Here is a 17138-nt window from a genome sequence, read left to right on the forward strand (position 1 = left end):
AAAAAACCCCACACTTGTCATTACAAACCTGAACCTTCTTTTTGTGCTACTTTAGCAACAGGTGCTCCTAGAAATCAAAACACAGACATGTGGAGAAGATGAATAGGGAGGGCATTGTGATCCATTTCATCTTCTAGACCACCAAAACCACATATGGAACAGAGAAGTGTAGGGGACACAGAGAAGTGAAGTGTAGGGGACACAGAGAAGTGAAGTGTAGGGGACACAGAGAAGTGAAGTGTAGGGGACACAGAGAAGTGAAGTGTAGGGGACACAGAGAAGTGTAGTGTAGGGGACACAGAGAAGTGTAGTGTAGGGGACACAGAGAAGTGTAGGGGACACAGAGAAGTGTAGTGTAGGGGACACAGAGTGCCAGCCTTTAGGTATTTCATCTTTATGGTGCTCCAAAGCTCCTGAAGACCTTGATCCATGTCTGTAGAGCTTTCTGCCTTTACAGGAAGACCCCCTCACCTGTGTAGCAGTCTGAGCTGCTCACCAGGTCCTCTGATCCATGACAGGAGGACACTGCAATGTGCCCTGACTGCAGACAACTTTGCTGTGAGCTCATCATGCTGTACTCTCTACTCACCAAGAATTGCCTGCTCCTGGGTGAGCTCCTGGAAGCGTTCCCTCATGTTCTCCAGCTCCACAACAAGACGACGCTCAGATTCCTCTTTCAGGTTTAAGGCCTCTTCCAACGCAGCTTTTTCTGCAACGTAGCCTTCAATAATGCCTGGAAGCCAAATCAGAATGCAAATAAAGCCATGGACAAACTCATCCACTGGGAAGAAGCAGTAAAAAAAACAATTTTTGCCAAACAATGGAAGGTGACATAAAAAGGAAGTAGTAAAAGATGATTTATGTTTATACTGTAGCTAGGCTTTTGAATATCTTAAGGAATAAAATGTACTAGTTAATATATTCTAAGATTATCAAGATTTTATGAGGCTGACACATCAAAGTGTCTCCAGATCTGTAGGATTCAAAGGTGGAACATGAAGCTTTGATGGCTTGGGATGAGCTTACAACACATCCTCTGCTAAGAGCTCATGTTTCAAGAAACAACCTCCCAGAAAGTAAGATGAAATATTAGATTTAGAGCCCAAGAAATCCAGGAAACAGAAAGTACATTACAAATGTTGGGAAGAACAAGCTGTGAGTACATGACACTGCAATCCATCTCTTACCCTCTGCCTTATGGAGCTCTAGTGCCAGCTGGTTCTTGGCCTCACTCTCCTCACTGAGGCACTCCATCAGCTCCTGGTGCTGACTCACCACCTGCGCCGTCTCCCGATTGCGGCGGCTGAACTCCTCCTCAAACTGGGCATGGTTTTCATGCATCTTCTCCAGCTGCAAGTGAATAATTGCCCCAGCATCAGACCTCAGATGCACATGCAAGGTAATAGTACCAAAGACATTTCAACAAAAACCTCAACATTTTAATAACAAGTATGCATTAAGGTGCAAGTTTTGAACTTTCAGTTTAGTACTAAGCTGACTTTGCCCAAAACCTCTGGACACTTGGGTGAATCCCTGTGCTTGCATACCAGTATTTCTGCCACAAGCCTTGCTTAGGAACCTAAGTGTCTTCACCGTGCACAAAAAAGAAACACCTCCCTATTGGCTAAACTGCTTAGCTTGACACTTCCTGAGCCACTTGAAACTCAAAGTAACCTTACACTTAAATTCTTTAAGAGATTCAGTCATGTCTAATAGACAGTGAAGTCCATACATGATCAGGTTTCCAAGGAACACCCCCAGCAAGGAAAGTATGCTGGATCACAGGTGATGAGTGTCACCTAGAACCCAGACCTGCCACGGCTTGGGCAAGTGCTTTAATCACAAGTTAGCTATGTCTCAGTGGAAGCATCATCAGTACCTAAAAGTAAATTCATGCACCTCATTCTAAGAACGATTGAAGATGGTGAATATACATTTCACAGAGACACATATCTCTGGGTTTGACAAAATACCCAATGAGTAGATTCATTTCAGACATGTTTTTCCCCTTCCCATCATCTCTTCCATTAGGGACTTCCTTATCCAACAAACTAATGATTGTCACACTAAATTAAATCCTCAGATGTATACAGTGCTTGTGAAACTAGCCCAGATGTGCAGTCTAGACACTGTGAAACTCAGTATGGAAACACTCAAGTTCTATTATGATACTAAGTGCATCTCCTTCTGTCACAATTAAAGCAGCATATAATGACAAGAACATTTGTTTGCTGCTATCTACATATTCCCAAAGCATTTTGACATTGGACTATTGGACTGAGTTTTCCTGAACCCGCTTATGAGTGTTGAAAAGACATCAGTGTGAAGTGTGATAAAACACCCTCAAAACAACTCCTTGTCTCCTGAAGTTTCCAAAAGCATTTAAAATCCTAGTTTAAATCTACTTCAGGTGACCAATCTATTGTCTTCCCACAGGATCTGTTAAAAGGTTAAATAGACAGCTTAAAACTGATTTCACATTTCTAGTGTTATACAAAAAATCATGGAATGGTTTGGTTTGAAAGGGACCTTTCAAGACCAGCTAGTTCCAAACCCCTGCCATGAGCAGGGACATCTTCCATCAGACCAGGTTGACTCTGTACAGATGAAAAGCTTTACTTGTTTAGTTGACTCTGTAACCAGTTCCAGAAGTCTCTCCACTGCAGTGCGCAAACGATGACAAATTTTCAGTATCGCTTCTTCACTTTCACAGGCCAATTCTGGCTTTGCAAAAACACTTTCACATAAGTATTGGCTCAACTCAGACACCTCATCAGTCCCTGGAGACAGCTGGTTGTCTTCTGTGAGAGTTTCATCAAGCAGCTCCTCTACTGCAAACAAGGAAGCTATTGGAAAACACAGAAAAGTGACAGCTAGCCACAAAACTGGTCACACAGATGACTGACATCAGGCAGGGACATGGACCTGGACATGCACCACAAGAAACCTGGACCCATCAACAATTCAATGCTGAAAAATCATGAGGGTTTTTCACAAGGTTTGGCAATCTTGTGCTATACATCAGGACCTGGAACTCTGCATTCACCAAGGCCATCTTTCCTGCCCCATGATCTATCCAAGCTTTTCTAACAACATTGTAGGAGTTGCACTATTAAAAGAACTAAACTGAGTGAACGCTGGTAGACACTATTCAGAGTGTGGACCACCTTTGAAAGACACAAACATTGCAAATAGAGATATTCTCTTTGTGATCCTCATCCAAACTAAAGGATCTGAAAAGGCAGTTTTCAAGAACATGAATTGACTACATCCAGTTTTGCTGATTAGTACTCACCTTTTCCTAGGTGATGGTTTTCTTTGGCTTTGAAATACTGCATGAATCCCATTTCTTCCATAATACTCTGAGCTTCTTTAGAATCTCCAGAAGCCAGACTGTCATCAAGGCAAAGACCAATCTTGCTACAAATCAGGTCCTCAATAACTACTGTGGCCTTCACCACTTCCATAAGCAGTTTCAAAACGTGCTGATAAGAGTCACGCAGTTTTTCCCTAGAACACAAACATATCAAACATCTGAAAAATTGCACACACTTGATTTGAAAGACACTTGGAACCTACTGTAAACCTGACAGTCTAAAATGGGCATATGCCATGGTTGGGCAGTTATCAGTGAAGATCACTCAGATGACTCATAAAAAACAGGTCATTTTAAAAGAGTTGGCACAGCTGATGCCTTGTGAAGGCTGACCTAGAACAGAGGCCAGACAGAGTTAAAGAATAAAGTAGGGATTTATTAAAAGGCCTCAATGGATGCACCTTGGGCAGCTCAAGAGCCCAGCCAGGGCTGCACCCAAGATGAACCAAAATGGTCACAAAATGGACACCTGGTCACAGGAGCTCTCACTTTTATAATTTTTGGTCCATTTGCACACTGGAGTTCATTGTCCAATTACAGCTTTAGCCTATCTGCTTGTTTTTCTCTCTTCAGCCCATATTGTTTATGCTCTTGGGCCTGAGATTTGGATCATTTGTCCTTGGTCCCCAGCTAGAGAAGGAATTGTTTTGTCTCCCTACTCTGTGAAGAGAGCTCACCATCCCCTAATATGAAGCTCAGAATTAGACGCTAAAGCAGCACAGAATCCGAAAAATATAAAAGCTAAAACCTGAGAAATCAAAACAAAACACCTTGGTCATCTCCACAGGCAGATCACACTACAGTCACAAGCACCTCAGCCTTCCATAGCTGTGGAAGCACCAACAAGGAAGACACTACTACAGTATGAGGAACAAGGAGTCTACTACTACAGTATCAGTGACATCAAAATAACTAGAGGGTGTTTTGGTAGACCTGACAACAAAAACTCTGTTTCTATTGATGAAAATATTTTAGTTTTAAGATTAACACTAAGCCAGTTTCTGAAAGATGAGAGAGGGAATTCTTGAAGCTTATTCAATATGACAGCTTCTCTAATCCCCATGACATGTCAAACCAATCCACTCCATCTGAAAGCCTCTTGGTCACAGAACGTCTCACCATTATTTTAGATTTTTCCAAGATTAGAGACAGTAGAAACTCCAAAACACCCAAGTCTTCATCATGCTGAAAGAAAAAATGTGTGAATCTATAAAATTAGAGGGTTTTAGGAAAGCTGTAAAAGGCAGGCTTTTGGGGTACTGTATTTGGAATAAGCAAGCATTGTTTTAACCAAAGCTACATGTGCTTATGGTGATTAGATAGAACTACTGTCAATATGCTTTGGCTTCATGTGATTGGTCTAGAAGCTTATAAAGTATGTTGTAACATGAAGTCTTCTGGCCTGCTGCCTGGATTGTGAGCTGTTAGCATCTTTCCATTGATATAACTATGCAATGAGACTGATGCTGAAAAAATAAACAGCTCAAGGCTCTTTCCATAGCAGCCCTGTCCTGTTCATGTCTGTAAATAAACCCCCTGCTGGTGTGAAAAAAGAGCAAGGAAAAAACCCAGCTTGCTCTTAATGTCAGAATAGGTTGATAATTGAAAAAAACCTCAAAATAACTTACAAATAAAAATACATAATCCTTCAACACTACTATTTTGAGCTGGCTTCATTTTGCCTAGTTATTAATTTCTTTAAGAGAAGTGAGAAGACAAGCAAACAGAAAAGCACTAAGCATTATGTAACCAAAGCTGAACAAACCTTTCCTCCTTGGAGTGCTCAATATCAGACCTCAGCAAGGCCACCAAATTTGCTTCTTCTTGGTTTTCCCTGCCCTGCCACTGAAGGAGTGTCTTCAGTTCAGAGTTGGTCTCCCCTATTTCATGCTTTAAGGAGGCCACTTTCTTTTCCAGCTGTGGAAGTACAGTGAAAACACAACAAAGTCAACAATTTCACCTAAACTTTGCTTTATAAACTCTACTTGAAAACGAGTTCCTAGAAAAATTATTTCTCTCCTTACATTTATTTTTTCAGGTGACACCTATACCAGATTAAAACATATGATTACATATAAATAAAAACACATATTTGTATGTGTATACCTACCCCCACCTCCAGATTTTGCTGCCAAACAAATGACTGCCATTGTCAGAAACTCTGTCTCATCAGTAAACTAGCAAATAAGTCAAAATATCTATTTGGGAGAAAACTGCCAAGACAGAAAAGCATTCTGCTCCCATGCCAACATTCTCAATCCTCATCAAGTCCTACAAAAAGAGCTTGAAAGAGTAAGGCATTCCCAGTCAGGAAATTCTTAGTGTTACCTTGTTTGCCCCTAGTCAAACATATCACAAGAATTATACCTTTAGTCTCTCTACAAACATTGAGGCAGAGAGCCCTGTGCTAAAATATAGCCCCAAAAGCACATTTAAAAGCTAGGTTTAAAGTATTCTCTCCACACCTGGTTAATTATTGCTGCTCTTTCCTGCAGCTGGGCTGATAACATTTCTTGTTCCTTTTGGTGAGCAGCCTGTGCCTTCTCCCTCTCCTGAATCAACATCTGTTCCTTGTCATGTAGTGATGACTTCTTTTCAGCTTCAAATTCTTCCTGCATAAATCACATATACTTGGATTTACTGAGAGAAGAAAAAAATGCCCAAACACCACCACCATCCTCCAATAAAACCTCAAACACCCCCTGTATTTTTTCTGTATGCTTTAGAAGTACACATTTTGCCTCTCAGAATAAAAAGCAGTAACTTACACATCAACACCTCCAAACAACAAAATTATGCTGAAACTGTGATCAAATCAAAAATAGTGAGGCCAGCAGAGCCAGGGCAGTGACTGTCCTTCTGTACTTAGCACTGATGAGGCACAATTTTATCTATGAACACCCATACACTCTAATGTGATGGCCACCTGTTTTTTGAATTGGCAAGTCAAGAAAATAGCTTTTCCCCATGGCAAGAAATAAGACTTGAGAGCAGAAGGCCTTCAGTCACCCAAGGTGACATGGATCCTTGGCAGAAGACTGAGCCAGTCTTTGTCCCATACTATAGCAGTTAGGAAGGTAAAAATGGGCTGACACAAAGGGGTAGGATGACCTTCCTTGACCTAGAACATGGCATCTGTGGACAAAATCTCTGAAGCAGCCTGCTTGTTCTTCTCAGAAACACTTAGAGGGTTAAGTCAGAGCACAGACAGCAATTCTAAACACCTCAAATCTGCTAGGGGGGCAGAGGGAAGAAACCAAGGGAATAGGCTGGCATGAAGAGAACTGCAAAGCAGCACAGGGGAGTGGGAAGGGAAAGGCTTGCTGTAAAAACCTGTAGCAGCCCACAACACAGCTCAGTCTGACACTGCAAGGAGATCCAGCCAGTCTGGTTAGCAAGTACATGGGGCAAAAAACCCAGCTGAATCCACAGACAGCTGCACCAGCAGGGGAATTAGCCCTGGAAAAGTCTCAACAGAAAGTGAAATTTCTGGTGCTGCAAATGCTAATCAAGGCAGCATAAGAGAAAAAAGCAGGGATCATTTCTGGAGTTTCTGTGTAACCCTCAGTCCAGTCCCAGCTTCTGGGGTTCAGCTGAGGACAGCAGTGCCAAATAAACCTGCAGCAGCTTTTCAGGACACACTTGTGCCCTCTGTCTCAAAAGACAGCTGCACCAGCCAGAGAGAGGTCAAACACTGAGCAGGACTACACAGAGGGCCAGAGGCAGGGAACATCTTGACAATACTTATCATGAGTAACATGTAACAACAAGCTATCTCACAGACAGAGCTCACTGCCATCACACACTTGGTAAAAACTTAGATAATCCTGACTATTTGGCCACAAAGACACAGTAGGTGCAGTAGATGTGGGATGACTGAAGGGCACAGTCTCTGCAGACACTAAGAAGAAGAAGTCTCAAATGACAAACTGAACATGTACACAAGGAATGGTGCTTAGAGCATGCTCCACTGATGGTTTTGGTTTTGGCTGAAGGACACCTCATATCCAGTTCAGGACTTGAAGACAATCCTCAGGTAAGACAACTGCTCACAGAACAGTGCTTTATTTCCAGTGCTGTTTTTCTAGTTCTAACATTGTGAAGCATGGGAGAGATCTCACTCAGACTCCATTTTAGAGGCTGAAGAACAAATCTTACACCAAATGCTCTTTTTTCAGTGAAACACACTCCCAGTGCTTACTCAGAAGAGCATTTTTACCAGAGCCTACCTTCAGCTGTGCAATCTGCTGTTCCAGCAGCAACTCTGACTGACACTTCAACAGCTCAATCTCCTCCTGGAACTGAAGCTGCTGCTTCAATTTTACCTCCTCAAATTGAGCCAGAAGAGCTGTTCTCACAGATTTTACTTCAGAAGCTGATGCAGAAGCATACAGCTGCAGACAAGAAAGGAATATAAAATATTTTAGCCACAGTGTTAGAATTAAGGAAAAATGACACCAAACCAAACCCATCAAGCTAAACCAAACTCTGAAGGGTACATTCACAGTCCTCAAGGTCATACAGGGCTGCTGTCTATCACCATGCTGAGTATAGAAAAAAAGCAGTTGATAAAAATAGATAAGCAGCCAGGCATTAGGAATCAAGTATCTCCTGTATTCATGAGACCATCAGGTCAGACTAACAAAGTATTCCTGACTTACTCTTTCCAACAGACATTTCTCTAAAAGAAATTCAAAAAAATAAAGAGAAAGAGAGGGAGAGAAACACAGGGAGAGCATATTTTGTTGAGATGTGATTTCCCTTGTTCAAATGGGAACAAGCATTAAACATTTAAATCTCAATTTAATGCAATTATCCTGGGATACAGCAGTGAAAGGTTTGAGAGATTTTTGGTCATCTAGGGTTTTTTCCCTACTATTTTCTCTAAGAAGGGTCACTGTAGTCATCAGAACACAAATCCTGTTTCTAGGATGATGTGCTTGAAGACTGAATCACCTATAGAACCTCCCAGGAAACTAATGAAACTTCCTCCCCTGGCAATCTATTCTTTTAAAAGTGATTTAAGAGTTACTTGGAACATTATAACATTATAACATTTTCAATTTAGTAAGTGAAAAAGCAAAAGTGAGTAATATTTCAACTTAATGTGTTCTGTGGTTATAGCTGGATAAAGCTCATTTTGTTTGTGACTTTTCCTACTATATGAGTGTAATATAACACCAGTGGCTGCTTGCATCTGCACAAGTCAGATTGTGTCCTCTTACTGTCAGCACTATTAAAAAAAAATTCATAACCATCTAGATGTACAGCCTTATTTCTAAGCTTAACAAAACTGAATTTACTTTCTGATAAAACATGGGTTGTTCCGGGTTTAGGTATCAGCAGCATTCTGACCTCTTGCTCACGTTCATGCTGTGCTTTGAGTTTCCCCAGTTCTTCTTCCAGCTCCCTGGAGTACTGTTCCTTATGTTTCCTAATATCTGCCTCATGAAGATCCTGAAGCTCTTGGAGTGCTTTCCTGTGCCTTTCCTCCATCTGCAACACTTGCTCACGTAACAGATCCAGAGCCAGACGTTTTTCTTCTTCCAGCAACTGCCTCTGGTTTCGAAGAGCTGTGTTCAGATCATCCTGTGTAAGCAGTAATTAAAAAAAGGGGAGGGGAAAAAAGAAGTACAATTACCTTTGCAATCCATTTGTCAAGCACATATCCTGCTGTACCAAAGCTTTTGAAGTAAACAGGAGCAATATTGTTTCATGAAGGATGAGCATACATATATATACATACTCTCTAAAACATTTAAATGGGTTTATTTTTCTTATCTAGCAGAAGTTTTGTAAATCCTTCCTTATTTGGAAGGATCTTTAGATTCCTAGAAATGTGGTTTAATGCCCAGAATTGCATTTACTTTGGTCTAATCACTTTCAGAAGAATTACACAGTACCTCTACCAGGGAGAGAAGGTCTGAGCAACCAAATGGAGACCCTCCAATATTAAACACATAAAAGATATACTTCATTTGTGCTTTTTTTCAGAAATTATACAGAAAACTCAATAGAGTGAGCATTTGGGGCAGGAATCAACAGATGGATTTAATTTTCAGCTGGGGTTTCCTGTTTCAGCTCATAATATGGCCCCACACAATGTGTCAGTGCTGGCACAAAGAGGTTGTGAAAATATCCCCTGGGAACAAAGGAAAAGGTGATCCCACACAATGTGTCATGAAATTTCATCTCCTATGCCAGGTTTTCTTTCTCACTCACCTTATGAGCTTCTTCTGCTTCAAGAGCCATGGTTTTAAGCTTTTCCATATTAGCAGTAGCTAGCTCAATTTTCAAATTATTCTGGGAAAGCTGAAGTTCTTCAGCGTGCTTCAATTTCAGTATCTCAATCTCCCGAAGCAGCTGTGCCTGATGGATTTTATCCTGTTCTTGGAGCTGCTCCCTGTGCTGCAGCTGTAGCTTCTCCAGAGCCCTACAGTGCTCATCTCTTATAGTCTGAATTTCAGATAGGTAGGAAGACTCCAAGGAATCCAGATTTGATAAGTGTTTAACCTCCAGCTCATCGATTTGGGCCTGATGCTTTGCCTGTAGTTCAGCAACACGACTTTCAAGCTGAATCTGCTGTTTACTTTCCAGTGTAGATTTAAGTGTCTCAATCTCAGCTTGGTGTTTTGCCTGCAAATCAGCTGTCAAAGACAAAATCTGCTGCTTGTGCTTCTCCTCTAACTGCTGGCTTTGGAGTTCCAGCTCATCCACATGTTTCTCTTTCAGCTTTTGGAGAAGAATCTCTTGCTCAGTTGTGAATTTCTGAGTCATTGCTTTGTGCTCCTCCATAAACCTGTATTATTTCCAAGAAAATTAAGAGACTATTGTCACAGAAGTCACTTTTTAAAAATAATTTAGCTAATAAATAATAACCCAAGAAAAATAAATAGACCTCACTTAGTCTTCACAAGTTTTACTTGATGCTTCAAATACAGAACTAAATTCAAAGCAAGCCACAACAATGATTTCATAGCCACATAATTAAAGGTCTCTACAATGTCACTTGGGAGTAGCTGGTTATTACTAGAGCAACTGGGCACCCCTATTAACTTAGAAATACAGAGAAATATATTTGAGAAGTACTGCCATGACAGTATCTCATGGTGAATACATTGCTCCATCTCAAATATGTTGTCTGCAAATAAATGAACTGTCATAACAAACACCTCTAAAAACATCTGGTAAAGACAGACATAAAACCACTGTGAAGGTCTGTGTGGGACAGCTGGGGGTTCCTCCAAACCCAGCTGAGTTCTGCTTAAAGCTTGATGCAGAAGATTTAGTATCTGAAGTACTGCCCTTTACTGCAATCAGTAACGAGAGTATTTTTGCATGCAGACACCAATAACTAAAAAAACCCCAGTTATCTAAAATTAAGTTGCTGCTTTCAGTGCTTTCTTACAGTCACTTGCCAGTCTTGTTCTGTGAACATAGTTTTGGGGAGGGAAGAAGGGATAAATTTGAAGCAATGCATTCAAATACCAACAAGTGGTTGTTTACTTCCCTTAATTCACTTCAAACAACAGGTGTAGGAAAGGGAAGAAAAACAGCAGTTCCAGGCATCTAACCTGAAGTAAAGAATACCAAAGGGGGCCCCATCAACCTCAGCATTCAATGGTTAGCACGAGTTTCATTCACCAGGAAAAGCTTGTTTACATTCATTGCAATTGTTTAAAATCATTCAGAGATTTTTTCCACTTCTGTGTCCTGTTACACTTCTCTTTGAAGGCTGGTATATGATTTCCAGCTTGGTTGTACTCCTAGCAGGCAAAACTTGACTACATTTTATTTGCTAGACTAGATGAACTGCCTTTACAGATAGTGCCATCAAGTGACAACTTTGCACTATCACTCTTTAAGTCTAAAATAAGACAAAGCAACTCTACCAGTGAGTGAACTTCTAAGGGGAAACTCACTTGTTTTGTGCTTCCAGGAGTTTCAGTGCACATTCTTCCTGCAGACAGAGTGTGGTCTTTTCCATTTCTTTTGCCATGAGGGCTTTGGCTGCCTCCAGGTCAGCTTCATATTGCTGCTGAGCTTTCTGCACAGCCTGAGCACCTGCAAGGCTGTCCTCCAGCTGCTGCAAGTTGTTTTGCTGCTCCTTCACCAGCTTCTCCAGCTCCAGAATTTTGGCAGCTTGGTGATCTTGAAGTTGAATCATTTCAGCTTCACGGAGTTCAAACTGTTTTTGTAAGTTCTGCTTCTCAGATTCTGCTCTAGTTTGCAGTTCTGTGTGCAACAGTGATAGCTTCTCTTCTGCTAGGATTCTCTGGGCCTCACTTTCACATTGCCATTTTTTCTCCTTTTCTTTGTACATATTCTCTATTTTCTGGACTTCTTCTCTTAATTCCTTTTTGTGATCCTCAGCAATTTGATATTTTACCTGTGAAGACAATTATGTAAAAAGGAAAAAGAAGAAACCACTGAAACCAAACTGAAATGTGTGAACACTCTCAGGCATTTAAGGTCTTGAAAAGAATAAATTCCTGTACTGAAGTAGCCCTTCCTAATGAAAGTGAGGCTGAAATGACACTTTATAAACTGACATGGATTAAATTCAATGCATTATTAAGAATGAATTTGGGTTATGAAGATAAGAAAAAATTAAGGCAGAATTCTAGAATTACTATGGTACTCATACTCTATGTTGATTTCTCTTGAGGTCACTTATCTTCTTTTCAGGAGTTCCACTTATACAGCTATGGGCATCTTAGGTGTTTATATTATGCATGAAGAAAAATCCCCTTTAAACTTCTCCTTTTAAAATCCACATAAAAACCATGTAGCACAACAACAGAAGCCAAAGTAGCAAATGATTGCTCCATTAGAGAAAGCAAAAAAAGACTCTCTCTGGCTTTCTCCAACAGTTTCTAAGCCTGGAAAAAGATACACATATCCATGGCTCTTTAAAAAGGGTGGAAAGGAAGACTTGATAAATAAGAACTTCACCCATCTAATTCTCCTAAGCATTCAAATATACAGCAATTTAAGCAATGAATTAATTAATTCCAAGTTTATCCTCAGCTGGAACAGCTGATTTAACATGCAAGAGTGATGGTACTGTGTATGAATGTCTCAGCTCTCAGACTCTGAGGTGCAAGAGTCACCCCAAAACAGAAGTGTATTCCAACATTTGTGTCTACCCAAGCAAGGCCATTCAAAGCTTTAGCTGCTATCCCCAAACCAGGGACTTGGAAATTCAAGTGCTGCTTCTCCCTCCCTTGGCCTTCCCACCAGGCTGGACCTTGCCCAACTCTACACAAAACAGTTCTGTAGTACAAATTACTTTTTCCATTTCTTCTTTCAGATGCTTCTCATTTTGCTCAGAAAAATCTTTTTGCTTTATAAGCTCTTCCTTTAAATGCCTTATTTCCTCTGAGAGCTCTGCAATATGCTGTTTCTCAGAGTTGAAGAGAGCAAGCTTGGCTTTGTGCTCTTCCTCCAGCACAGACACTCGCTCAGCCACCTCCACCTCAACCTGACGTGCCACATCTTCAACACTCTGGAGACACAGTTTGGTGACTTCTGGAAAGGGAAAAAAAAAAAAAAAAAAAAGAAAAATCCAAGCCAGACAATAAAATGACATACTGGAATTTATTTTAACAGCTCTTGTTGATGCATAGAAAAAAAGCTGAATGTTTTTGGCTGTGCAATTTATCAGTAGCCAAGCTAAATACAGGACAAGGAGAACCCCTTAGCTGGATGATTTTATACTCTGTTCCATTTTATCACTACCTTGGGAATTTACTAGTATTAACATACACAGAGTAGTCATAAAACCTGTGGCAGGACCTCCCTCCTTATCTGCAGCAGCCAGAGGAGCAGAATTTCTTTCTGGGCAATGTAATGGCAGATTTATGGAAGTTTTATCTCCTCTTTTGCACATCATATTTACACAAAGCATTTCACCAGAAGTCAGATGGGACAAATCTCTAAACATACTAATTTAAGCAGTTTTGATATCCTCTCAAGTATTAAAAATATATAATTGAAGATAAGAAACATAAGTGCAAATTAAAATAGCTCTACTAATCCTTTTAACCAACATACAGTGGAATACAATTATACCCATGTGTGTTAAAGTAGTTATGCATTGCTGGTCCAAATGTCTGTATGACAGTGCCCTTCTAGGCATCCAAAATGGAAACTTGATCAACTCCTTTGAGGAACTGCTCCACAGTTGTAGTAGCTTTTACTACAGAGCAAGCAACTTCAGGTCACCACATCTTCAGAAGTGCAACTCAACGTGCCCCTAAGTGCTCAATGAAAGGGATTAACATCTGTTAAATGTTCCCCATAGTAAAATAATAAGTTGAAAACTTCCTCAGATAAGCCTGTTTAAAGAAAACTATAAGCCACACAAGCAGCTTACTGTTTTCCCTTCTCAGTCTGTCAGGCCATCCTACCTTTAGACTGTTCTTCTGAAAGTTGGGCATGGAGCTGCTCAAGTTCTAAACCATGCTTTCTTTTCAAGGCCTCAATTTCTGTTGCATATTTTTCTGACAGATCCGTCTTCATTTTCATCAGGTCTTCTTTATACTGAAGTGCAAGGGAGGATCTCAAGGAGTCCAATTCATGCTTGTGCTGTTCTGTAAGTTGTAGCTGCAAACAGGCAAGTTCTTCCTACAGAAATAAAGGGTTAGGAAGAGATCTTCAGCATCTAAGAAACCATGGTGAGAAACACTCAATGAGAGAAAGGAAAATTCCTTTTCCAAACTCTTAGTCAACTTGAAACAAGTTGAGCAAAAATGTTGAGATCTTCAGTTACAGCAAGGTGCATGAAAATAGAGGCATAAATGTAAGAGGGGCCCATTAGCATCTTGGTTTTAAGAGAATAAGGACAGGAACAATTACTACCAGCATGATAAAGAGAAACACCACAAATTCTGCCCTGGTGTAGAAGAACTGCTAAGTTCCTTACCCAGCACAGGATAACCCAAACAGCACATAAAATTACAGAGCACTGTTGTAGCTGTTCTACTCTACAGCCTCTCTGAGGCTGAGAGCTATTTAAAGTTGGTAATTCACAACATTGTTGTCAAAAATAATTAAGCCCTACTAAACACCTACAAATTAATTTTATCTTGGCAAGAGCTAGGAATTAGATATCAATTCTCATACAGGTCATATAAAGAACAGTAGAACCTTCAATATATCAAAAATCCTACCTGTTGCTGGTTAAGTTGTTGGTTTAGCTGATCAAGTGCAACACTTCTCTCTTTCTCAGCAGTCTCTTCCAAAAGTGACACAGCTGACCTGAGAAAAGGGTTTTAAAATTTAGGACTGTGTTATGTCATGAATCAAGTTATATTTTCTGGATGATTTATGGTGTAGTACTGAAAGTAGGCAAAGGGCAACTGTAACAACTGCTCAGGACTGGGCCATCACCTAATGCTCAATCCCAATAGGTTTAGATGCTAACAGCATCTTTTATGCTAAAGAAAAATAAAATGGAAGCATGCTGTCACAAAATGAAAGGAAGAAGAACAGATCACCTGATGTCCCCTGCTTGATCTTGACTCATTTCCAACTCTGGCAGTGAAGAGTCCATCAGCTCTTGTGGTCTCTGATGCAACAAAGTCAATTCCTTTTTGTAGTTTTCTTCAGCAACAATTAACTTGTTTTCAAAATGAAGTCTCATTTGTTCCAATTCAGCTTTGTGCTCCCTGTTTCTCTGCTGAAGCTGCTGCTCAAACTCCTGTTTTAAACACTCTATTTCTTCTACCTGTGATGCTCGAGCCAGGAGCTGCTCTTTTAGCTCTGGAACAGAGGCAAAACCAACACAAGCACTAAGAACACATCTCTTGAGGCCAAGTCATTCTGTGAAGATTAAGTTTAGTTACCAAGTGTCAGTGGTTTAGGAATGGCATTGTCCCATTAGTATTTCCCCTAAAAACACCACAAGCCACTCCCTTCTCAATGGGGAGTCACAAAAGGCAGAGATTGCAGGTTGAGGTAAGAACCATTTACTGGAAATAGCAATGAGATAGGAAAATGAACTTCTAACAGACAAAAATTCTTTCCTCAGAAGACATTCTCAGTTACACTGCATTCAGAGAAACCATCCTCATGCTAATCCAAATCAAAATCACCAGTACAGTTAGCTCTCCTTGTTTTCTTGCAGTCCAGGACTAGGCTGGTAACAGGCAGAGTCCTGCACTATTGCTTAATCTTCAACCTCCTTGCTGCTGAAGCACCCAGAGGCAATAAATTATTCAAGAACATTTAAATTGCTTCAGGCCAAACCATCCAAACAAAACCAAATTGAGCATAAATTGTGCAGAAAACCAAAAATCACCAGAAGGAAAAGAAAATGAATGATGGTTCATTACCCATAGTGTGCTCAGAGGCTGAACTGACTGGATTACAAGAATCAACCAATAAAACAGGAATGCAGCAAAAAGCAGCTACCAAGGCTGGTTCAGCAAGCTGCCCTCCTTCCAGGGAGTAAGAACTGCAGCCTTTTCATTAGCCCTCTGGGAGCTTTCTTCCCCACCTTCTGTATTAAAGTAGCAGTAACACTTAGGTAAGTTAAAAGGTAGGTAAAAAGGGAAAAAAAATCTCAAGAGAGATAAGCTTTCCCCATAGCTCAAGTTTCCAAATAATTCAAGATAGTTAAATCCCCAAAGAATCACTGGGGATCTTCAGTGGGATCACTTCCCACTGAAGAGGGAAATAGATTTCAAGAAGAAAGAACTTGGAGAAGTTCCTTAAAAAAAAACCAACTTGCCTGGAGAAAAGCAGTTGCTTACGTTACACAAGAGAAACTCAAGAAAAGTTGATGGAAACAGAGGATGCCATCCAGGAGCAACACAACTGATTGTCACAATGTGGTTTTGTGTAGCAAACCAGAAAATGCATTTGTGGCATGAAAAAATGCTCACAATGCAAATGCCAGCAGCAACAGGAAGAAAAGAAATAAGTGTTCAAGGCCAGGCTGGATGGGGCTTGGATAGTGGAAGGTGTCCCTGCCCATGGCAGGGGTTGGAATGAGGTGATCTTTAGGGTCCCTTCCAACCCAAACCACTCCATAATTCTGTGAAGGCCATGGTTCAAGCCTGCTTCCAAAGGGAGAAGCTGCCAGGCACAGGGACCAGAGGAATCAAGTGCCAAGAAGTGACACCATCAATGAGGTAGGCAGGGCAAGTCCAATCTGACATAGGTAGGTTTTGCCTACCAGCAAAGACTACTAGCACAAAATGAAGCCAAACAAGTGTTTCATGGTTTTGAACAGCAATGCCATCATGCAGCTGCTATGGTTGGAATCCTACCATGAACCCAAAGGCATGGTCAAATCAGCACTCAAATCAAGAGCAGCAGAGTAAAACAAAACACCTTTAAGATCTAACACACCAAAAGAGATTCTCACCTGCACCATGGGCCTGCATTCTGGTCTCACCACCTTCATGAAAGATGAAAACAGAAAGGGTCCAAAGAATGGGATTGTGAGTGGTTAGTAACATAGAAAAACATATGAAATGTTAAAGGTTAGGGCTACAGGGAAGAATTCCAGCAAATACTATGAAATGCTATGTACTATAATTCTGTTATACCAAAACAAAAAGGTGAAATAGTTAAGGCAAAGTCTGCCTAATAGAAAAAATTACTTATTTAGTGTATGACCAAACCAAACAAAACCCTAATACAATTCAAAAGCTACCTAAAGTTATATTATTCAGAATATCTGAAATAGCATTTGAAGTATGTTCTATGTGCCTTCTGTTCTAACTACCCCACTAGAACTCAAGAACCTCAT

At 40.6% G+C, this 17138-nt stretch overlaps 1 protein-coding gene across 8 annotated transcripts in view; it reads right to left on the bottom strand.

Annotated features, from left to right (window-relative positions):
• Positions 1-17138, bottom strand: part of PCNT (pericentrin) — a 70166-nt gene that overhangs the window by 33368 nt on the left and 19660 nt on the right. For 6 of the 8 annotated variants that reach the window (XM_071434422.1, XM_071434421.1, XM_071434426.1 and 3 more), the window contains exons 15-29: positions 16752-16784; positions 14878-15142; positions 14551-14638; positions 13789-14005; positions 12669-12907; positions 11299-11765; positions 9599-10175; positions 8732-8965; positions 7606-7770; positions 5842-5988; positions 5142-5293; positions 3296-3510; positions 2620-2846; positions 1188-1350; positions 590-733 (exon numbers count right to left, since the gene is read on the bottom strand). In XM_071434422.1, coding sequence (XP_071290523.1) covers positions 590-733; positions 1188-1350; positions 2620-2846; positions 3296-3510; positions 5142-5293; positions 5842-5988; positions 7606-7770; positions 8732-8965; positions 9599-10175; positions 11299-11765; positions 12669-12907; positions 13789-14005; positions 14551-14638; positions 14878-15142; positions 16752-16784 — 3333 coding nt within the window. The remainder of the gene's footprint in view (positions 1-589; positions 734-1187; positions 1351-2619; positions 2847-3295; positions 3511-5141; positions 5294-5841; positions 5989-7605; positions 7771-8731; positions 8966-9598; positions 10176-11298; positions 11766-12668; positions 12908-13788; positions 14006-14550; positions 14639-14877; positions 15143-16751; positions 16785-17138) is intronic. The other 2 variants (XM_071434427.1, XM_071434424.1) reach the window with 1 other exon arrangement.

The sequence above is a fragment of the Agelaius tricolor genome, unplaced genomic scaffold (assembly GCF_023055355.1).
Source record: "Agelaius tricolor isolate 1412-34295 unplaced genomic scaffold, bAgeTri1.0.p SCAF_10, whole genome shotgun sequence".
NCBI lineage: Eukaryota > Metazoa > Chordata > Aves > Passeriformes > Icteridae > Agelaius > Agelaius tricolor.